The sequence below is a fragment of the Elgaria multicarinata genome, chromosome 19 (genome assembly GCF_023053635.1).
Source record: "Elgaria multicarinata webbii isolate HBS135686 ecotype San Diego chromosome 19, rElgMul1.1.pri, whole genome shotgun sequence".
In the NCBI taxonomy this organism is placed as follows: domain Eukaryota; kingdom Metazoa; phylum Chordata; class Lepidosauria; order Squamata; family Anguidae; genus Elgaria; species Elgaria multicarinata.
Window position 1 is genome coordinate 6,047,380 of NC_086189.1, and position 23,542 is coordinate 6,070,921.

General features: G+C 52.7%; 1 protein-coding gene across 1 annotated transcript in view; it reads left to right on the forward strand.

Annotated features, from left to right (window-relative positions):
• NR5A1 (nuclear receptor subfamily 5 group A member 1) overlaps nt 1-23,542 on the forward strand; it is a 35,865-nt gene that overhangs the window by 3,000 nt on the left and 9,323 nt on the right. The window contains exons 2-3 of the mRNA XM_063144594.1: nt 1,232-1,373; nt 6,493-7,229. Of these exons, the coding sequence (XP_063000664.1) occupies nt 1,232-1,373; nt 6,493-7,229 (879 nt within the window). The remainder of the gene's footprint in view (nt 1-1,231; nt 1,374-6,492; nt 7,230-23,542) is intronic.

A 23,542-nucleotide genomic window follows, 5' to 3' on the forward strand; every position in this document is an offset into this window, starting at 1 on the left:
TTCCCCTTGTGGTTGAGTGTTCAGGACCAGGGAATCGCGGATTCAAATCCTGACTCAGCCATGACGCTCTTCCAGGGTGGCCTTCTTGGACCAATCCTTCTCTTGCGGGGTTGTTGTGAGGATTAAATAAGGGTGGGGGAATTGAATAAATCAATATAATAAATAATGGCTTCTACGGTGCCTGGTCCTGGGTTCAAATCAAGATATTCTGAAGGAACTTCGTTACATGCCCATGTGCTATGGTTGTGTCTTATTTATTATAAATATTTATCTATATTTATTTATTCATACTGCAGCCTGCTATATCCAGGATCAAAGGGTGGGATTTCCACTTGGGAGGAAGAGGATGATTAGGAATTGAGGCCTCAGCCCCACTCCTTAAGCAGTACAGGATTTGAACACAGAACCACAGCCAGCAAATTACCCCAGTCTAATCCAACCTGGCGCTCCTCCAAGTGTTGGACTACAACACCCACCATTCCCAGCCAGCATTGACTGTGCTGGGTGGGGATGATGGGAGTTGGAGTCCAATCCATTTGAAGGGTGCCAGGTTGGGCAATGCTGAGCTACCCCCCTTGAAACAGATTTGCTTGTCCTTGCTCGGGCCTCGGGCTTAATTAATCTATGCCCGGCGCTGTCCTCTCTGTGCAGTGGCGCTGTCAGAGTGGGTCTTCAGGGGCAGGCGCCCAGGCAGGTCCGTTCAGCAGGGCCCCCCGAACATAGCAGGGATGGCTTGTCGTGTTTCGAAATTACTGACGCAATAATAACGCATGAGAACATAAGTAGTGCCATGCTGGATCACATCTCATGGCTGGCTGGGAGTTGTAGGACTTTCTTCTGTCTCAACAGGCATAGGATTGCACTTTATTTTGTCTCAACATGCATAGGATTGCACTTCCCGAGTGCCTGCCGGAATAGTTCAGGCAAGAGCACTACTGAGCATATGCAGAGTTCCTTTTCTTTTTTTAATGTAAACGTGAGTAGGATAGTGGCCTAAGATGAACTGACTGCACCAGTGCCCTGTTCTGGAACTCCTGGCAGAATAATTCAGGCAAGAGCGGTACTGAGCATACGCAGAGTGCATCTTTGTATTTTCGCAAGAAACAGGCTGAGCCCCGGCAAGGAGGGAGGACGGGGTGGCGGGGAGACATCTGCAGTCCAGGCTCGGCACCCGAAGGCCTCCCCCTTCGCTCTCAGCTTCCTTCTTCCCCTCACTGTCTCGCCTCTCCAGGGCTTCTTCAAGAGGACCGTGCAAAATAACAAGCACTACACGTGTACCGAAAGCCAGAACTGCAAGATCGACAAGACGCAGCGCAAGCGGTGCCCCTATTGCCGCTTTCAGAAGTGCCTGGCGGTCGGCATGAGGCTGGAAGGTGAGTAGCCGCCCCCGCCTCCAAGTCGCGCGTTCCTTCCCGGTTGCACGTCGGAAAGGGAAGCAGGTGCCGCGGAACTGGCTCCGGACCCCTTTCCTGGGGCGGAGGGCTTGCTAGCATCCAAGCAACGCCTGGCCTGCTGCCTTGAGGTTCCCCTCTCTGGCGCTTTTAAGGCTTCTCACAACCGCGTGAAACGCACTCTCCACCTCTCCGCCACCACGCGTGTTTTTGTTCTGCCGCAAACAGCTCCGGGGCTGCCTGCTACGTAACCCTTCCCCGCCCCTCGACCTATTTTCTGCCCGCGGCCCGGGAAGTGGGGGAAAACCCGTAAACCTCAGGATGCGCGTTTGCCTTTTTCTGCACATATCGTGTGAATGCAAAACCTCTCTCGGGCTAGAGGGCGGGTTTGGGAGAAGCGCGCTGCCCTCTTTCTCTCCCGCTTGAGCAGCGTGGCAGCTTACAGGCGGCCGCCTTTTCTGCCGGGAGGAAACACCGTTAAATTCAGCGGCACTTACTTCCGAGTAAACCTGCTTAGGCGCCATTAAAGCAGGCCCCTTGGAAAAAGGAGAAACTTTGCGCTGGTTGGCTAAGCTAGCGGGCTGCATTGCCACAATATCCAAGCTAGTAATAATACCCATTATTATTATTAGAATTAATTTAAAAATCAGGCTTCTATTTGAGCTGGGCCTGCCGACAGCCAGCGTTCAACCTCGGAATAGCTCGATAATAATTACAGCATTCCTGAGCATGTGCAAAGCGCCTTTTCCTCCCTGCTACTTAAGCCCAGTTTACTACATTTCTCAACAGGGATAATTTGCAAGGTAGGGAGAGCAACCTCCAAGAAAGATTGAAACACCCCCTTTGACCCCCCCAGTCTCATTTTTTGGGGGGCGGGGAGGTTGTCTCTGTCTGCTCAGGGGACCTTTCTAGCTGATGTGCAGAATGGCGACCCGGAGGCGGCATGGGCTGAGAATAGAAAGTGAAAGCAAATTCCTTTACGGAAAGACGATGTGTGTGTATGGGGGGGACAGCAGCATGCAGAGGGGGTGGGGAGTCCTGTCTATTGCTGATCACCGGCCATCCATGGATTTGGGGAGGGGGGTGTCTTTGGGGCAGGCAGCCTTAGATTTTATTTTTTGAAACTCGTATGTCTCCAGTCATGCTTTCAAACCCAGAACCTTTTCTCTCCCCTTCTCTGGTGGGGTACTCTGCTTATGTTCAGAAACACTCGGTCCACACGTGCTGGAGGACAGAAGCCCAAAGTGATGCCCTCCAACCGTGTCCACTTTCATTAGATCCCCACCACTGTAACAAAACGGGCCGTCCCTCTATCCTGCCAGGCGCTGAGTTTTCCGGCTTGGAGCCAAGTGACCCCTCGGAATGTGCCCGGCTTGCTCGGAGTCCCTTGGTGTGCTGATTGCTCAGCACCCGGCTGGATGGAGCCCAGGCTGGAGCTTTGGTTTCTTGCTGGTCCTTCTTTTCAAGAGTAGTTCCGTTCCCAAATGTTTGGAGAAAAAACTCTTCCCCACCTAAATCCCTGGAAAGCTACTGGTTGGCAGGGCAACTTTTTGACTACAACTCCCATCAGCCCCTAGTCAGTTTGCCCAAAGGCCACCGTTTGTGGGACTTGTAGTCCAAAACATTGCCAAGGTTCCACTAAACAAATAAATACATTCTAGTAAATAAGTAATTCCTATGTTCTGGCAAAAAAACCAACAAATTCCTTTCTTCCAATAAATGCATCTAATACAGTGCCTTTGCAATCCATATTAATAATACCTTCCTCAATCCAACTCAAAGGTGCCCCCAAAATGTGCAAACTTCCGAGACCCCCAGAGCTCTTCATCAGATGCTACAAAAAGCAGGGATGTTTGCAAAAGTGCATCGGGTCATGGGAGGAGAGCGGGGGTTGGGAGGGAAGCTAGCTTGATGTTGAAGTCATGATGGAAGCATCTTAAGATGGAAACAGAGGAGGTGGGTTTGCCAACCTTCAAACTGGGCTCTACCAGATGATGTGATGGGTTCTAGTTTTACCTGGAGCTGAGACCAAGAAATAAATGACCAATCTATTGTTGAAAACTTAAAACCTAGCTGGTTCCCCCAGTCCCCCCAACCTTGATGATGAGATCTCGAATGCTTGCACATTTGTGTGTATGTCCTTTTGAGTTGGCCTAATGAAAATGCTACATGAATGTGGATTTGGGGATTTTTCTTATGGCTCCCTTGGCTTTTTACAGGGCCTTTGGGGTGTGTGCAGTGATCAGCCCCCCCATTGAAATAAAAAAGAGGCAGAAGGATGGTAGGGTTAGAAGCCTTTCCTGTTGACACTGGGGTTACGTTTGGCCTTGACTGCGCTCCATCATGCTGGTTTAGCCACCAGGGAACAATGGGGGTGGGGTGGGAGGTGGGCACAGAGAACGATGCCCCCGCTTGCTTGCTGGCTGCCATGTTTTGCTTGTTGCTCTCCCCCCCCCCCTCGTGATCAGGCTTTACTGGGTAGGGAAAAGAAAAACAATGAACAAAACCTTGATCTAACGCACTTCTAAAGAGATCCTTCAACAGCGGGTAAAAGCCAGCCTGAAATTACTGATTTGGAAGAACAAGATGAGAAAGGGAGAGAGGGCTTTTAACAGGGTGCTAGAACAGCCGCCCGGACCAGGGGAAGGTGTGCGCGCAAACAGGAGCAGCGGTGCCCTTGGGGGAGGAAGCGTCTCTCACAGCCCTTGGAGTGGGCACTTTCCTCTGCGAACAATGGTGGCACGGCTTGCAGTGCGCATAATGTGCTGCCTCCACCGCATGGAGCTTCTGGCTCACGTCGTGGCTGGGTTCACCCAGCCCGAGGCGGAGTTTGCCTGCTTCGGTGGAGCCTCGGGCATCCTCCTGTGGCAAAGGCAGAGGGGCCCGAGGGAGCCTTCCAGCCCAACCACGTCAGCAGCAGCAGGAAAAAGGGTGCAAGTTGCCTCCAAGACGCGCATCTCTCTGGCCCAGAAACTCAGTGGTGGGTGGAGGACCTCCCACCATAGAGTTTGTAGACTAGAGAGCCCCCCCCCCAGAAGACCCGTGTGCATATGTGGAAGGAGGCCTGGATTAACCCCTCCCTTGGAGTGCTGAGCCAAAGGGCTTTTACCCCATCCATATTCACAACAGCCCTTCGAGGTAGTGTGTCTTCATCATGGCTCCATTCCAAACAGACAGGAGAGGGCGACTTGCTCAAGACAACCCTAGGCAGCCATAGCTAAGGCAGGATTTGAACCCAAGTCTCCACAGAGGGAACCGTGACATCCTGCCCACTCAGTCACCCTGACTTGGGAACAAAAGGAGGAGAGCTTTTTATTCAGAAGCAACAGGGCATGTGAGGAGGCTGGGATTTGGGACCCTCCTTTTCACAGCCATAAGGACATCAGAAGAGCCGTGCTGGATCAGATCAAACTCCATCTAGTCTTCTGTTCACACAGTGGCCCAACCAGATGCCTGTGGGTTTCCCACAGGCAGGACAGGAATGCAACAGCCCCTACCTACCCATGTGCCCCAGCTATTAGCATACATAGGCTTCTCATACTGCAGGTAGCACAGGCCCATGAGGACTAGAAGCCATTGATGGCCCTCTCCTGCATTACTTTGTCCAATCTCTTTTTAAAACCAGTCCGAGTTGGTGGCCATCACGACATCTCGGAGAGTTTTAACTCTGCGTTGTGTCAAGGAATCCTCCCCTTGATCTGTCCTGCATCTCCCATCAATCAGCTTCCGGGGATGACCCCGTATGGTTCTAGTGTTAGGAGGGAGAAAAAAGGTGCGTTGCTGAATCCGGGAAGCCAGACTTCACCCGGCCAGGGCTCTTCCTTCCCTGCCTCACTCCAGGGAAACGTGGGAGGCAGAGCTGAGGCCTTTAAATAGGCCGTGGCTGGGCTGGCTTTTCTTCCTTGGCGTGGGAGTCTCTCCTTCTCCCTCTCCAGTGGCTGGAACCGCTTCCTGCTGGCCTTCCCGTCTTCTGCCGAGGGACTGGGCTTGACTTTGCTGCTCAAGGGGAACGGGGTACAGGTGGGTGGGTGGGAGGGAAAGGTGGGCCTAGAAGAGGCCAGGCCACTTGGTGACGTGGCGGGGGCACCCACGTTCCCTTCCCTTCTGTCCAAAGCCATGGCGGGCCTTGGTTGGAGGTGGGCAGGAGAGAAGCCCCCCCCCCCGGCCTGTTTGAGGCGCTTCCAAGGCAGCGAAGCTCTTGGGAACAGATGTGTGGGAGCAGAGGAAGTCCGGAGGCGAAGATTTGCAGAAGGGTTGCAGAGACGCACCTGGGGCGTCCAAGCGCCCTGACACATTCTTGAGCTCTGCTCCCGGTTAAGAGCGTAAGAGCCAAGCTGGATCAGGCCAAGGGCCCGTTTAGTCTGGGATTCTGTTCACACAGCGGCCAAACAGCCGCCCACGGAAAACCCACAAGCAGGACCCAAGTGAAACAGCACTCTGCCGTCCATGCTCCCCAGCAACTGGAGGTAGCACAGAATCATGAGGACTGGTAGCCATTGTTACAATTTGCCCAGCCCCCCTCGAAAATGGGTGGCCATCGCTATATCATGAGGAAGTGAGTTCCATAGTTTAACTCTGCGCTGTGCGGAGAAGTCCTTCCTTTGATGTGTCCTGGATCTCCCAGGGCAAGGTTCGTGGGAGGGAGCCAGCTAGGCAGAGAGATGGTTGCGCTGAAGACCCCCCTCCGGGGCTTGCAGTAACACCCCCCCCCCGGTGCAGTCACCCTCTTTGGACGCGGCCCCCCCCATCTCTGTAACTGCCCGCCCGACGTCGCCACGTGGGGAAAGAAGCCATGCGGGATCCCCAGCCCTGTCGTCTGAAGGGGTTTGGCCGGAGCTAAAGGGAGGGGAGGCCAAGGGGGTGAAACGAAGCGGGTGGGGGGGGGAGGAGGAGACAATCCGGTCCGTGGGGCAGGTGGCTCCGCTTTCGGGGGAGCTGTGAATCCATTCCAGGGCTCGGTCCGAGCCAGCCAGAGAACGGTGGCCGGTTCGGCTCGAGCCCCGGAGCCGGCCCCCCGCCCGGCTGAATCCGGCGCCGTGCGAACGCAGCCGGCCTCTGACCCGCGCCTCCTCCTCCTTCTTGTCTCCTGTCTCCCGTCCAGCCGTGCGCGCCGACCGCATGCGAGGCGGGCGCAACAAGTTCGGCCCCATGTACAAGCGCGACCGCGCCTTGAAGCAGCAGAAGAAGGCGCTGATCCGCGCCAACGGCTTCAAGCTGGAGACGGCGCCGCCCCTGCCGCCCCTGATGCCGGCGCCGCCCGTGCCCGTGCCCGTGCCGCCCATCGTGTCGCCCGTGCAGGCGGCGGCGGACTACGGCGGGCTGCCGGCCTCGCTGCACGGCCTGGCGCACCACCCCGGCGCGGCCAAGGGGCTGCCGCCGCCCAGCGCCGCCGCCATGACGCCCGTCGACTACGAGCGCGGCCCCTACGGCACGCCGGCGCTGGCCCTGCCCGTGGGCCACGGCGCGCTCTCGGGCTACCACTACCCGCCCTTCGCCAGCCGCGCCATCAAGTCCGAGTTCCCGGAGCCCTACGCGGCGCATCCCCACGAGGCGGCTCCGGCGTACCCCTACCCGGAGGCGTACCCCGGCGGCGGCGGCGGCGGCTCCTCCTCCCCGGCTCCGGCGCCCGACCTCCCCGACGTGATCCTGAAGCTGCTGCAGCTGGAGCCCGACGAGGCGCAGGTCAAGGGCCGCATCCTGACGTGCCTGCAGCAGGAGCAGGGCAAGAGCCGCCACGACAAGCTCAGCACCTTCGGCCTCATGTGCAAGATGGCCGACCAGACGCTCTTCGCCATCGTGGAGTGGGCGCGCAGCTGCATCTTCTTCAAGGAGCTGGAGGTGAGCCCTCTTCCACCTACCCCCACCCACCCACCGACCCCATGCCCCTTTCCCACGACCGGCGCACACGCGAGTCGCCAACACGCGTGCCCAAGGAACGGACGCGCCTTCTTGCGCGGGGCGAACCTATGGCAGCCCAGGGGGAGTTGGTTGAAGCAAAGGGTCTTCTAGGCATGTGCAGAGTGCTACCCGAAGCAGTGAAGGGGGGCCCTTCCAGGTGATTTGGCTTCAATGCCCCATCAGCATAGCCCAGGTGTCCCCAACCCCAGTACCCTCCAGGTGTGTCAACACAAGTCCCAGCCCACCACACCTGGAGGGCCGTAAGTTGCCCTCCACTGTTCAAAAGGAAGTCTGCAGAAGAACAGACCTGGGTGCCCCGGGTGTTTCCCCCCACCCCTTAAAGCCATCTTGAACCCGGTTCCTACATCTAGAAGCAGCAAATTCCGTCAGTCACAGATGCTCGGCCACCTTTTGACATGGCGAAGGCTGGGTGGCCCTGGCAGGGGTGTGTGTGTGTGTGTGTGCAGTTTCTCTTAGCGAGCAGCTGCCTTTGGCTAGCCTAGCAGAAGAGCGGGGTGCCCCCCTCCCCCCTCCAATCCCTTCAGTTCCCCATCCATCCTTCCCTGCGCCGTAAAAGGCAATGACGGTCCTGCACGTTAAATGGGTTAAATGAACTCTTGCCGGTGTGTATCTTTTATGGGGTCCCACTCAGAGTATAAAACCGCCACCTTGGCAGGCAATCGATGGGCGTAACTCATTCGAGGCCAGGCCGAGTGGGCTCAGCTGGGATACGGGCTGCCGGCAGATTCCTCCAGCGAAAAGCAGCACCAGGGCGGTGAGAAGCTGTTGCGTGTCTCTCTGCAAGGCTGTTAGCCCCTGCGTCTCCTGCTTCTTGGCCCAGGCACATGCCAAGCTGAAGGGGCCTCCTTCTCAGACTCAGTTTCTTCTAGTAACCACAGGGCCATGCCTCAATGGAAGATCCTTCCTTGATCACCTCCGTTGCCACGTGCTGCTTGAGCAAAGGAAATAGCTCAGAGCGGCCGCTGTGGGAGGGGCAGCGAGTTCAGATCCAGCACCTGTTTTCAAGGCCAGGGCGCAGGGCTGGCTGGAGCTTGTGAAACTGGATATTCAGTCTTTGGCTGAGGTACTACTGGTTACATTTCTGACTGCTTGCCGGTGCCTTTTTGGGGGGCTTTGCTAATGTTGCATATACTCTAGGCAGCCTGGTATACTGCAGATGTTTTGGGATTACAACTCCCACCATCCCTGGCCATTGGCCACACATCTGGAGGCACCAAGTTGGAGAAGGGTGTGCTAAGTACACACTAGATACTGATTTAGGGAAAGGAGGACGTCTCCTGTATCTTTAGCAGTTGCATAGAAAAGGGCATTTCAGCAGGTGTCCTTTGTCTGCATGCAGCACCTGGTGAAATTCCCTCTTCATCACAACCGTTAAAGCTGCAGGAGCCCTGCTAGAGTGACCAGATACAAAAGAGGGCAGGGCTCCGGCAGCTTTAACGGCTGTGATGAAGATTGAATTTCACCAGATGCTTTCTGTATAACAAAGGACACCTGGTGAAATTCCCTTTTCAGAACAACGGTTAAAGATGCAGGAGCCCTGTCCTCCTTTCCAAATGGTCACCCTAGATAAACACTAGATACGCACTAGATACATGCCTGTCATGCTTCCCTTCACTAAAAAGAATCCCCCCTCCCCCCAAGTTTGGGGGTTTGAGGAGGTATGTGGAAGGACGCCTCACTTTCCCCAAAGCAGGGAGTCAACTTGGAAATTAAAATTCACTCCTATGAATTTCTCCGTGTTAACGTTTGCTGAAAATACAAAGAAAAGCAATAATCCACAATATGTGAAATCCTTTTGAATGAATTGGGCTGAGGTTTTGGCCCATGTCCCATGGATCCCCGCAGCGCAGATGAGCTGGGTTCTTGTTACGCTTGGCCATTCCTTGCTGGTTTGGAAGAGGAGCCGGCTTCCTGCCAGCAGAGAGACAAAAGAGACTTAGAATTCCTAAGTAGCCGATGTAAGAGCACCTCGTCCTAAGTATCAGGAAAGATTTGCATCCAGGCAAGCCCCCGCCCCCCTGGTTTGCCATTGGCTATGCTAGGGGTGATGTCACGGAAAGTTCATGGGTGGTTTTCACTGCTCGGAGCGAACATGCAAGGGCTAGAAAGTTGATGAAACGGGGCGGCCGCCGTGTCTCCAGTTTGGTTTATCATGGGTTGTTGTAAGAGAAAAGCAAGGACTGGTGTCTGGCGTGGGGTGGGGGGGACGTCCCTCGAAAAGAGAGGATGGAGGAAGGGGAAGAACTGAGAAAAGAAGGGAGGGGTGTGTGTGTAGAAAACACAGGGCCTAGAGAGAGAAGCAGCAGCGCAGGAGATGTTTCAAAGCGACAAACCAATCCTCTAACAATATTTCATTCCCCTGATGACGATTTGTGAGCCAGGGTGTGTGGTTGTCTCCCTGTGTGAGAAGGAGGTAGAGCAGTTGGCCGTCTACCCTCCGGGCTAATCCTAGGCACGTGAAGCCAAAGCACCTTTTGCAACGGCTCCAATTGCCCCATGTGTATGGTAGACTCTGCTTTGCATGCAGGAAGGTCCCCCGTTGCTGCCAGTCAGTGTCGACAATACTGGTCTGGATGGACAAGACATCTGACTTAGTATAAAGCAGCTTCCAGTGTTCCTTCTACCCATATTCTGAAGGACATGGGGAGGGCTGCTGGGCCACCGGGCTAATTGCCCGCTCGACATGGCTTCACAGGCAATATTCTGGCCACCTCATCCCCCACCTCTCTGGGGCCAGCTGGATTGGAAACCGATTTACCTTCCCAGATATATCGTTTCATTTAAGGGCTAGTAATTCTGTCAGTCCGGGGCTGACAAACGAGAGCCCCGCCTGCCAATCTGCCAGCAAGAGTGATGCACCGCCGTTCCTGCGGTGTCAGCCGCCGGAGAATTACAGGCTCCGCTGTCCTTCGGAGGCGAGACTAATAACGCCGCCAGGGCAGAGGTGGATTTGGGGGCCCGCTTGTTTATGGAGGGAGGTGTGTGGCGCGGGCGGGCAAGTCGAGGGGGCGGGGGGGGGGGAGAGGTCAGCGCTGACGCCCATAAATACCCGCTCTAAGTGAGCCGAGATGAGACGTGTCAAGGCTCAAGGAGAAGATTTGCGGGGACGGCCAGGCGGAATAGATTGTGGCTCGCGTTGGCTGGGCTTTGGGCCACTTTGTCCTTTCAGCTGCAACATTTAATATATAATTTAAGAAACGGTGTCAAAACAGATCGCTCTTGAGTGATGAGGGGTTTGGCCCTGGGTGAAGGGAATCTTTGGCCGTGTGTGTGTGTGTGTGTGTGTGTGTGTGTGTGTAAATTGAGTATTCGCGCCCACATCCTGCCCTTTCAAATGCCAGGAAAGGCAACTCAATAATTCAGGTAAAAGGCCCGTCGCTTGTCTTAATTAAGGCTTCCCACCTCCCAAAATGCTGGGACGGCGGCGGCGAGTAACGAGAGATTTAAAGCGAGGATGCGGGCAAGGACAGACGAACAGAAGAAGAGCCCTGAGGCTGGATCAGACCAAGGGTCCATCTACCGTATTTCTTCGATTGTAAGACACCATCGATTGTAAGACGCACACTAATTTCAATACCACCAACAGGAAAAAAAGCTTTGATTCTAAGAATAATGATCGCACCCGCGATTCTAAGACGCACCCCGTTTTTAGAGATGTTTATATGGGGAAAAAGTGCGTCTTAGAATCGAAGGAATACGGTAGTCCAGCATTCTGTTCACACAGTAGCCGATCAGTTGTTGTTGCACAAGCGGGTCACAGGGCAACAGCACCCTCCCACCCATGTTCCCCAGCAACTGGTGCACACAGGCTTACTGCTTGGGATACTGGAGGTAGCACACAACCGTCAGGACAAGTAGCCTTCTCCTCCAGGAAATTGCCCAGCCCCCTTTTAAAGCCATCCAAATTGGTGGCTGTCATGACATCTGTTGGGGGCAAAGGTAGAGCTAAAAAGTGGCCATAATTGTTATTAAAAAAAAATGGGCAGAGGGCTGTAGCTAAGATGGTAGAGTCCTTGCTTTGCATGCAGGATGCCCCAGGATCAAGTTGGTGTCGGAGCGTGTGGGATATGCATGGCGAGGACTGCAGAAGAAACGCTTAGCTGAGATACTCCAAGATAACTGGAGCAGGACAAAATGGCTAGAAAGAGGCTCAGCTACCTGGTGCCTTCCAGATGTTTTGGACTACAACTCCCATCAGTCTCAACCAGCATGGCCAGTGGCCAGGGATTTGGGGAACTGTCGTCCAAACCATCTGGAGGACTGGTACCAGGTTGCCTGTTCTGCTTGTCTAGTGGAAAGAACAGGTTGCAGAGGTGACCAGAAGGCCAGGAAGTGGTTTGGTCATAGATACAGAGGCTAGTCCTCATGAAGTGCACCACCTGCAGGCGGGTGTGGGTCATTGCAGCGTTGGTGTTTGCACCGTGTCTGGGCACCGTGTCGAGGTGGCGGTGCCCACCCCTGCACAGCTGCACGCAGAGTTCATGCCCCCAAGTTTGCTCCACAGGCAAACTGCCCCCCGTTCCTGATTACCCAGCATGCCCTGTGAGCCGGCCTGGGCTGCTCACGTCTGGGATCTCGCGTTCCCTTGCAGCTCTTGACGTCACCCCGCTCCTCCAGCCTGCAGCCAGGTTTTGAGCTGGGTCGCCGTGACCCCCTGTTTCCTGACTTGGCGCCAGAACATTTTTGGCGGCTGGGAACACGCTCACTGCCGCTGTGTCAGAGATTCAGGGGAAATGGTTTCTCGTAAACGTCGTTTGGCCTGCTGCCTTTCCCCCCTCGCTCGTGGGTCTGTCCCGGGCTGTGGACTTTTTCTGTCCCAGGTTTTCCAGGTGCCATTCCCAGGCCTTCGGAAAATCACGCCCTCCAGCCTTCCCCAATGTAGCTTCCCCCAAATGTGGGACTACAGTTCCCATCTACCCCATCCAGCATGGAGCTGTCAATGCAAGATCCACACCGGGTGCAAGAGAGCGGGTGGTCGCTGCGTGCCGTCTATTCTTTTCCTTCAGTGGAGGTTCGAAGCAAAGCGGCATATTTTATTTTATTTATTTAATACGTTTCTGATCCGCCCAATCAGTAATGTTCTCTGGGCGAATGACAACCAGTTAAAAAGCCAAAATACCATTTTAAAACACAGTGAAAAATATATAGAAGGCAGCGCAAGCATTTCAAAGAATGAAATACAGCATAACAACTAATTTATTATAAATAAATAAATAAATAATTCAAACAATAAACAGCACAGGAATTGATAAAACTGCTGTAATAACTTGGGACAAGGTCTGTAAAATGCCTGGGAGAAGAGAAAGGTCTTTGATCGGTGCCAGAAAGATGACAGTGTAGGTGCCAGGTGTATTCCATAAGGGATACAGCTCTCAAATTTTTGTCTTGGGGTATGAGCCTCAAGAGACCAGGCAGCAACCCTAAATGGAGAAGGATCCTGCTTAATAAATAAATATATTATTATTACTCCAGTCGGCTACCACTGTTACCCAGAGGACCTTTCCTTCTGCCGCCCGCAGACTCTGGAATGGCCTGCCGGAGGAGATTCGTCAGCTTAATGCTCTCTCTGAGTTTAAGACAGCCGTAAAGACGAGTCTCTTCCGGCAGGCCTACCCAGATGGATTTTAAACCTAAGAATTTTAAGATGCTGTGATGGTTATTTTAATACTGTATTGGTTTTATATGCTCTTTTAACGAATTTTATCTATTATATTTTATTTGGTGTTGTTCCCCGCCTCGATCCAGAGGGAGAGGCGGTTAATAAATATATTATTATTATTATTATTATTAGTCAAATTGACACTGTTATTTCGCTGCCATTGGTTTTGTGAAGGGATGAAGGAAGAGAGGTCTCTCTGTAGATCCATGCCACAGTGGCTTTAATGCACCTCCATGCTTAGGGACATTCTATCTGTAGTTGTGTGCCACAGTGGCTTAAACACACCTCCATGTACCCTGGGTACCGGTTGTTGGAGGGCAATAGCAGCAGTGGGCTATGGGCCCTGTTTGTGGGCATCCTGGAAACACCTGGTTGCCCGCTGGGGGTGGGGGGAGATGTAGCTGGGCTGGATACATCCACCGTGGCCTGATCCTACATTCTTACCGAGTGGGAACAAGCAACTGGGATTTGATGCTGCCAGGCAAGCCTTGGATGCATGAGGCAGTTTTCCAATTGTGTTGGGACTACAACTCCCAGAACCCCCTCCCCCCAGCCAGCTGTATTCCCAACACATCTGGAAGGTGGCAGGTTGTGGGAGGCTGGGAGAAGGTGAGGTACTGGTTCCTCTCTATTCGGCCCTGGTTAGGCCTCATCTAGAGTATTGCGTCCAGTTCTGGGCTCCACAATTCAAGAAGGACGCAGACAAGCTGGAGCGTGTTCAGAGGAGGGCGACCAGGATGATCAGGGGTCTGGAAACCAAGCCCTATGAAGAGAGACTGAAAGAACTGGGCATGTTTAGCCTGGAGAAGAGAAGATTGAGGGGAGACATGAGAGCACTCTTCAAATACTTAAAAGGCTGTCACAGAGGAGGGCCAGGATCTCTTTTCGATCCTCCCAGAGTGCAGGACACGGAATAACGGGCTCAAGTTACAGGAAGCCAGATGCCAGCTGGACATCAGGAAAAACTTCCTGACTGTTAGAGCAGTACGACAATGGAATCAGTTGCCTGGTGAGGTTGTGGGCTCTCCCACACTAGAGGCCTTCAAGAGGCAGCTGGACAACCATCTGTCAGGGATGCTGTAGGGTGGATTCCTGCATTGAGCAGGGGGTTGGACTCGATGGCCTTGTAGGCCCCTTCCAACTCTACGTTTCTTTGATTCTATAAGGGGAGCAAAGTGAATTTAAGCTGCAAACGATTTTCTGCGATACTCTCCCCAAGAAGGCCTGCGTGGCACCCACATTGCCGTCTTTTCGACATCAAGCAAAGATGGGCTTCTTTCCCCAAGGGTTTGGATGTGAGTTACGGCCCGATGGTTGCGGTCTGTTTTCTTGGTGCTCCTTCTCGGCTGTGACCAGCGGGAAGGGGGAAAATAGATTTTGTGTATTTGTGAATGCCCTTTCCATCTTGTGTTGTTTTTAGATGGCGTTTTTATGGTATTTGCTTTTGTTTGCATTGCTGTGCATGTTGACATGGTTATATTAATCATGGATTTCTGTAATGTGTGTTTAGGTCTGCTTTTTTGGGTGGGAAGTGATGCATAAATTTAACAATAATAGTAATGGTTTTTGTACAGGGTTCCGTGCCCTCTCCTTCACTTCACACGCCCAGAGACTCAGAGAGTTGCAAGTTGCTGTGCTGAACGGCCGATATTGCAGACAATTAAGCCGTATCTCCTTTTCCTGATGGTCTTCTCTTAGGTTTCGGGAAGCGGTGGGGGGAGGCGAAGCGCTTCACCGTTGCATCCGAAGGCGGTTAGCCTCTTATTAACACCTTCACCTTGTGCGAGATTTTGATTGCTACCTTTTCCTCGGTCCCTTCTCAATTGCCAAGGTGACACCTCTGATCCTCACCAAATAATTGTCCGCCAGCAATTGTTGCATTCGTAGCCGCTGCCCAGAGGGGCTCGTGGGCAAAATTGGTCTTGAGTGACAGTGCGGCACGGCGCCGACGACGGCTGGGCACAGCCGCGCTTTGCAGGTGGGCCTTCCGTGAGGGTTGGAGATCGAGGAGGCGATGGCCAGCGCCTTGGCCTCTGGATCAGCGCTTTCCTGGCTGCTGTGAATGGCGCAAGAGCCGGGTTGGTCTAAACCGTTGGGCATATTGTTCCCTTATCCAAGCCCAGTTGCTCCCATCGCTTTCAAAGTGGAGACGGGGGGTGCTTTCCCTCTGCGATCCGGCGGCAACGTCGATGTCCACAAAACCCTCCCGGTGACTTGCCGGCGAGAATTCTTCTCAAGCCTCTAAAATCCCTTATGCCGAAGCCTGGCTGACTAGGGCGTAATGAATTCGGATTCATTCATTCGTAAAATCCCGTCTTGTTCCCGATCCCCTGTACATGCAGTTCGGGGTTTCTCTTTTGCCCTGCGGTGCCCCGTCGGAGAAGCCAGGAACCCCCCAGCCCGACGTGCCCCCATCAGCCAAGCTTCAAAACAATTTGCACCTCTAAGTAGTGACTCTGGCTGGCCGGCCTGTGTGGAAATAGCTTTTGTGCTTTCTGTTCCAAAGGTCAGGGGTCAGAGGCGCGGGGTTCGTGTCCCCCCCGAAAGCTCACGGTTAATGCCAGAAAGACACTTTTCTAGTGTCAGGAAGACACTAATTGTCAAGGAGTTAATTGACTGCTTCAGGTATAGGAGTTATTGCCACGTGATGATCTCGCTTCTCACTTTTACCTGGTTTGTGAAAGGAATAAAAGCTACGGCCCCATCCTTTTCGATTAAAAAAAAACCTCTCTTGAAAGACGTCCTGGATTGGTACCTCTTCTGGCTGCAGGGATCCTGGAAATTAGAGACTGGTTAGTTTAGGGGGCAGTCTTATGCATGTATAGACAGAAAAAAGTCCTACAAGCTTTGGCTGTTGGGCGGTATAAAAATGCAATGAATAAATAAAATAAAAATACAACTCCCAGCATGTCCAGCTGGCAGGCCTAGCTGGGCCATGCTGGGAGTTATAGGATGCTTTTCTGTCTAAATATGCATAGGATTGCGCCCTTAATGTCTGTTCCAGGTAAACTGGTGGAAAGGGTTATGAGACATACAGTTATCGAGCGTTTAACAGCCTTCCTCAACCTGGGGCGCTCCAGATGTGTTGGACTACAACTCCCAGAATGCCCCAGCCAGCTGGCTGGGGCATTCTGGGAGATGCTGTCCAACACATCTGGAGCGCCCCAGGTTGAGGAAGGCTGGTTTAGAAGGACAAATCTTGCTGAAGGAGAATCAGCATGGCTTCTGCAAAGGTAAGTCCTGTCTCGCTAACCTTTCAGAGTTCTTTCGAAGTGTCAACAAGGATATGAACAGGGGTGAACTGGTAGACACTGGACAGGTTTTAATGGGGATTACGCAATATTGTGGAGGAAAAGGGTGGTTATGTATCGCCTCCAATATCAAAGGCAGTTTGCCTCCTTATACCAGTTGCTGGGGAACATGACCCAGAGGGTGCTAATGTGCAAGTGATGTTGTTCGTGTTCATCCAGATTCTCTGATTCGGTTTGTGCGAACTGGAAATTCGCGCACAATGGACAGGATTGAACATGAAAATTCTGCAGAATAATAATAATAATAATAATAATAATAATAATAATAATAACCTTAAAGCTGCGCAATTTCCCCCTATCGACGAAAATGTGAAGTCCCGCAGTTGTGAACTTTGTCTCATCGCGACGGGCGTATTTTTCGCATCTCCCGAGAATTTGCAAATGTTTTCGGTGAACGCGTTCTTCCTCTCGCGCTTGCATTCGGGAGGCAAACAGGGCACGCTGGCATGGTTTGCGAGTGGAAATTAAATTCTCACGTGCCCCTGGTTGCGCCTGTGTCCTGCTTGTGGCCTTCCCATTGGGAGCGTCTGGTTGCCTGCTGTGGGGCCAGAACGCTGGACTAGAGAGGCGTTGGGTCTGGTCCAGCACAGCTCCTATATTCCTTGGTTGCTTCACACCATGGTTGCTGGCGGTCCGTTTGCAGTCTGGAAACAGGCAGCGGTTTTCTTCGCATCCTGTTGCTTGGAGGAGGTGGGTGCTTTCATAGAATCATAGAATCATAGAATCGCAGAGTTGGAAGGGGCCTACAAGGCCATCGAGTCCAACCCCCTGCTCAGTGCAGGAATCCACCCTAAAGTTTTGTTTGCTCTAACCCTGCTGTGCAGTCCCACATCAGCACCAGCAAATGACCAACCTTGGGCAAGTGAATTCTACGTTTTTGGGAGAGGGGGGGTGAATAAAGTAATGCTCAGCCTGGCATGGGGCACATCCTCCACGAGAGATGGAAAGGAGAGAAGGATGAGTGCTTCAAACCTATCCCATTCGGCAGAGCTTGGCCGATTATCTGGACTCCAAGTCCCATGATCCTTGAGCTTCGGCCATGCTCGCTGGGGCTGATGGGAGCTGTAATGCAAAAAACACCTGTAGGGCACCCGGCTGCCTTCTTCCCCGGCTGTGTGACTCAGCCGTGCCCTTAAAGCTGCCCCAGAGAGAGTTTGTGCCAGACGCGGATGGTTAAAGGTATAAATTAGACCTGGCGATGCTGAGCGCCCTTCCAGCTTAGCTGTACTTTTACTCACTGGCTGGTAGTGGGCAGGCAGTTACTAGGGTGACTATACGGAAAGGAGGACTGAGCTCCTGCATCTTTAACAGTTGTATAGAATAGGGATTTTCAGCAGGTGACATCTGTATGCATTCAGCACCTGGTGAAATGCCTTCTTCATCAGAACAGTTAAAGCTGCAGGAGCTCTGCCTTTTGTATCTGGTCACTCTAGCTAAAGAGGGCAGGGCTCCTGCAGCTTTAACTGTTGTGATGAAGAGGGAATTTCACCAGGTGCTGCATTTATTTATTTATTTATTTATTTATTTACATTTATTTATTTATTACATTTTTATACCGCCCAATAGCCAAAGCTCTCTGGGCGGTTCACAAAAATTAAAACCATAATAAAACAACCAACAGGTTAAAAACACAAATACAAAATACAGTATGAAAAGCACAACCAGGATAAAACCACACAGAAAAATTGATGTAAGATTAAAATACAGAGTTAGAACAGTAAAATTTAAATTTAAGTTAAAATTAAGTGTTAAAATACTGAGTGAATAAAAAGGTCTTCAGCTGGCGACGAAAAGAGTACAGTGTAGGCGCCAGGCGGACCTCTCTGGGGAGCTCATTCCACAACCGGGGTGCCACAGCGGAGAAGGCCCTGCTCCTAGTAGCCACCTGCATACAAATGACAAATGACACCTGCAGCATTTCCCTTTTCAATACAACTGTTAAAGATACAGGAGCCCTGTCCTCCTTTCCATATGGTCACCCTAGCAGTTACCCTCCCAGCCTCGGTTTCCAGCCTGTAAATTGGGAGCAACGGAGGCCTGCTTTGCAGGATGCTGTGTGGCAATGGATTGGCTAGGACACTGAGCTGAGGCACACGGGAGTCCACAGGAAACGTGAACGCACGCCCCGCCTCTGCCCCACGGCCGGGCGACGGTCTCCCTCAACTCCGCCTCCGTGGCTTAATCTGTCAATGTTATTTTTATGCATTTATTTCCTTTGTGATACTCCCGTCCCGCTAAATAGAATAAAATCCCAAAATGTAATGAAACGGCCGCAGTAGCGGCCTCCCTCCCTCCCACCTTCGTTGTGGGCGGAGACCGTTAACACTCGGCCTCAGTTGCTTATTCTGTAAAATGGGCTGGCAGCAGCTGACCTCCAGGGTGGTTTGTTCCTTGGGAGACCCGGTGAAGTCTTTGCAAATAAGAAGTCAGCAGCAGCTGCTTTAGCTGAGATTGTTCCCTGGTTTATTCACTGTCGGAGGCAGTAACCCAAAGGTTGCAGGTCTCTCGGAACGCCTCCCCCTCCTGTGTTCTCTCTCTCTCTCTCTGTGTGTGTATAAACCCCATAAAAGCTTTCCCCCTCCCTGCTTCTGTTCCTCGTGGTTGTAAGCCCGGCTTTATTGCTGCTCTTTGCCAGGGGAACCATTCCGTTCCGTACCTCTCCAACGTCACATCTGTCTTCTTTCTCCTCGAAGTGCCTCGCACAATGGCAGCGGAGGCCTGTGCTCTCTGGAGGGAAGGGGGGGTGCGCGCATGTGTGTGGGTGTGTAGGTGCTTAACGGGTGATGCGTGCTCACATTATCCGTAATGCGCTTGGCTCCCTTTGTGGCTCGGCCGAGGTGTCCGCTTTCGCTCGGAGACGCAGGGCGCACAGATGGCAACGCTGCCTGGTGGATTCAGGTGGAGCGATTCCTCCAGTGGGTTTTTGTGGGGGATGGGGGGGATAGCTCTCAATTCCATAGAAAATGATGCTGCTGTAATGGGATGTGCCTTTGGGTGAGGAGCATCTTTAGAGCTACAAAATGGGTCTCCGACACGTCGTTTGAACCCATGAGCCGTACTAGATCGGACCAAGGGTCCATCTAGTCCAGCATTCTGTTCACGCAGTGGCCAGCCACCTGTGGGAGAGCCACAAGCAGGACCTGAGCTCAACGGCACCCTCCCACCCATGTTCCCCAGCAGCTGGTGAACATAGGCATGAAGCCTCTGATAGTAACATAGCCATCTATCCTCCATGAATTTTCCCAATCCCTTTTTAATGCTGTCCGAGTTGGTGGCCATCGCGACATCTGGTGGTAGCCAATTCAACAGTTCCAACCCTGCACTGTGCGAAGAAGTCCTTCCTTTGATCTGTCCTGAATCTCCCACCATTCAGCTTCATGGGATATGACCCCGTTGGGTTCTAGTATTATGGGAGAGGGAGAAAAACTCTACTTTGTCCACAACAGAGATAATTTTGCCCACCTCTTATCACGTCTCCCCTTGTTTGCCTTTTTTTCCTAAGCTAAAACAGTCCTGGACCTTGTCCAAGGAAGGCTAAAACATGGCTCGTTTATGCAACTGAGCCAGGGGCCATCTTGCCTGATAGATCAATTGACCCGCCCCCAAAGTGGGCACTGGGGCAGAACCCAGAGATGTTTTAGACCTGGAACCTGCTCTAAGTCCCAGGCCTCGACTTCGGAGCCTGTAAAGTGGTGATTTGGGAAAGTGGCCGCTGCAAAGTAATTATCGCTGTCTATAGTTTTTGCATTTCAGCTCCCTTCCACCTCACTGTTTACAATCTATCCCAGCTCCCCTTCTCAGCAGGTGCCTATAAATCTGCCAACATGCATCTGATGAAATGGATTCTAGTCCAAGAAAGCTTATGCCATAATACATTTCCTAGTATTTAAGGTGCCACCAGGTTCATGAATCTAATTCTCCACTCCCTGTGATGACCAAGTGGCCAAATCACCTTTGACTCCTGGCCCTGCTCCTTTTAACGTGGCTTTCCTCCTCCCACACGATATTTACACTACAAAAGCTTTTGTCGACTGATCTACCAGTTAAACCGGTTATAGTTTGCAGCCCCGTCACACGGCCGGCCTTGTCACTGGGCGAGTGTGGCAGTTGTCCTGAGCAGCATATGCTCAGGGACGGAGAACAGACAGAGCTGTCTGTGTTGCGGGCTGCGGCCCTAAGTTGGCCTGCTGCACTCAGGCGTGATGACCGATACAATCCCATCACAACTGGCGAAGGAAGATTCAACCGCGCGTCCAGTTGGAATCTGTACTATTCACTACCACAAGATGTAGTCATGGCCGCCATCTTGGACAGCTTGAAAAGGGGATTCATTGAGAAGGCAAAGGCTATTAATGGCTGCTAGTCACGCTGGCTGCATGTTACCTCTGGAATCAAAGGCGGCAGGCCTCTCGTTTGCTGTTGCACCATTGCTGTTGCGCGGCAGGAGGGGCTATTCCACTGTAGGAGCGCTGCTGCACAATTGGGAGGTGCTATTGTACTATAGCTATTGTACCAGTGTTGCTGCACTGGTGGGAGGTGCTATTGCGATATTGCTTTTGTACAGGTGTGTTATTGCGTGACTGCACTCATGTTCTACTTGTGGGCCTCCCACTGGGGCATCTAGTTGAACAGAACACTGGACCAGGCAGGTCTTAGAGTCATAGAATCATAGAAAAGCAGAGTTGGAAGGGGCCTACAAGGCCATCGAGTCCAACCCCCTGCTCAATGCAGGAATCCACCCTAAAGCATCCCCGACAGATGCTTGTCCAGCTGCCTCTTGAATGCCTCTAGTGTGGGAGAGCCCACAACCTCCCTAGGTAGCTGATTCCATTGTCGTACTGCTCTAACAGTCAGGAAGTTTTTCCTGATGTCCATTTGGAATCTGGCTTCCTTTAACTTGAGCCCGTTATTCCATGTCCTGCACTCTGGGAGGATCGAGAAGAGATCCTGGCCCTCCTCTGTGTGACAACCTTTTAAATATTTGAAGAGTACTATCATGTCTCCCCTCCATCTTCTCTTCTCCAAGCTAAACATGCCCAGTTCTTTCAGTCTCTCTTCAAAGGGCTTTGTTTCCAGACCTCTGATCATCCTCGTTGCCCTCCTCTGAACACGCTCCAGCTTGTCTGCGTCCTTCTTGAATTGTGGAGCCCAGAACTGGACGCAATACTCTAGAGGAGGCCTAACCAGGGCCGAATAGAGAGGAACCAGTACCTCTTGTGTTGATCCAGCATGGCTCTTCTTATGTTCTTAAGGGGAGGATGCCATCTTGTCTTTGCCTAAGGAAGCAAGGTGGTCTGGGGCCAATAATTGCTTGCAGCCCACATCCACGCACACCCCCGCTGATGCCCTCTGCGGCTGCCGGCACGAGCGTTCCTGTCGGTGAACCCGGGCGCCTGGTCTCTCCGTGTTGGCAGTCCCCTTGAGCTGGAGGTACCCAGCACTAGTGGCCAGGAAACTGGGGGTTTGCTGGGCCCGCCCATAACACCACAAAGACACATTGCATTAATGTACGGGCGTCACTTGCGTTTGCTTAAATGTAATCTCAGCAATTCTTACAACAGCTCAGTAAGGTAGGACGTTATTGCTGTTACGGGGCTGTGTGTGTGCGTGAGAGAGATTAAGAGAGCGAGGGTGCATTGGTGGTGGTGAGAACTGGTTCTCTCCAGGCACCCCGTCCTGGCCACGCCGCTCCCCCAAGCATCTATAATTCCGTGATGCTGCCTTCCAAAGCGTGGCCGGGGGCCTCAAACCTGTCCTTGCCCCTCTCATGAATAGCCGGTGAGTCCCGGCACGGCGGAGTTAACGGGGGCCGGCCTCTTTCTCTGCTCCGCATTCCTGCCGGCTGGAGGAACGGACAGTCCAAACGTCTCAATGTATCCAACCTGGGAGACACTGGCTCTTTTGTCCAGCAAACAAGGGGCCCTTCTCCCTCCCCTCATGCTGCCGGACGGGGGACGTGCCCTACAGATACTCTGTTAAGGATCTGTTGGGATTTTCAGCCCGGGGAGGCGACCCACCGCGGATAAGTGTGCAGCTGAGACAAGGCGGCTTTACCCGCTGTGTGCTTGTGCCGTGCCCGGCTGCTGCTGCCTCTTCATAGAATCATAGAAAAGCAGAGTTGGAAGGGGCCTACAAGGCCATCGAGTCCAACCCCCTGCTCAATGCAGGAATCCACCCTAAAGCATCCCTGACAGGTGGTTGTCCAGCTGCCTCTTGAAGGCCTCTAATGTGGGAGAGCCCACCACTTCCCTAGGTAACTGATTCCATTGTCGTCCTGCTCTAACAGTCAGGAAGTTTTTCCTGATGTCCAGCCAGAATCTGGCTTCCTTTAACTTGAGCCCGTTATTCCATGTCCTGCACTCTGGGAGGATCGAGAAGAGATCCTGGCCCTCCTCTGTGTGACAACCTTTGAAGTATTTGAAGAGCGCTCTCATGTCTCCCCTCAATCTTCTCTTCTCCAGGCTAAACATGCCCAGTTCTTTCAGTCTCTCTTCACAGGGCTTTGTTTCCAGACCCCTGATCATCCTGGTTGCCCTCCTCTGAACACGCTCCAGCTTGTCTGCGTCCTTCTTGAATCCTCCTTGCGTGCAAGGAAGGGCGTTTGTTTTGTGGCAAGGGCCGGGGAGCCGAGGGTCCCTACGGCCGGCGTGGCAGCTGGCACCTCTGCACAGCAGCCCCCTCGCTCAGGTGCGCGCACACGCGTGTCGCAGGTTGAAGGAGACGCATTGCACATTCTCACGGTTGCAGAAGAACACTCGGAAAGTCTGCAAATCTGAATTGCGCCTTCAGGTCTCACCGAGGAAGTTAATTTGTTTATTTCATTTAATTTCTATACCACCCAATCGCTGAAGCTCTCTGGGCGGTTCACAGGCAGCTTTCATGGAGAGTGTGTGTGTGTGTGTGTCTGTCCCTGTTTTATCCTCACAACAACCCTGTGCGGTAGGTTAGACTGAGAGATAGTCTGGCTCACGGTTGCCCTGTGGACTTCATGACTGTGGGAGGATTTGAACCCGGGTCTCTCCAGTCTTAATCCTACACTTCGCACAAGATCTGCAGAGCCTCAGAGCTGGGGTGGGCGGGGAAATCCGTTATGGCCCTCTATAGTTTCCCCAGAATAATCATAATAATGATAATTAATAATAATAATTTCTTACCTGCCTTTCCCTGTGAATCGAGGCAGGGAACAACATTAAATACAATGTAAGACCCCTTCCCTTCCCTTCCCGAATCATTTGGTGAGTTCCTTGCTTTTGTGCAGGTTT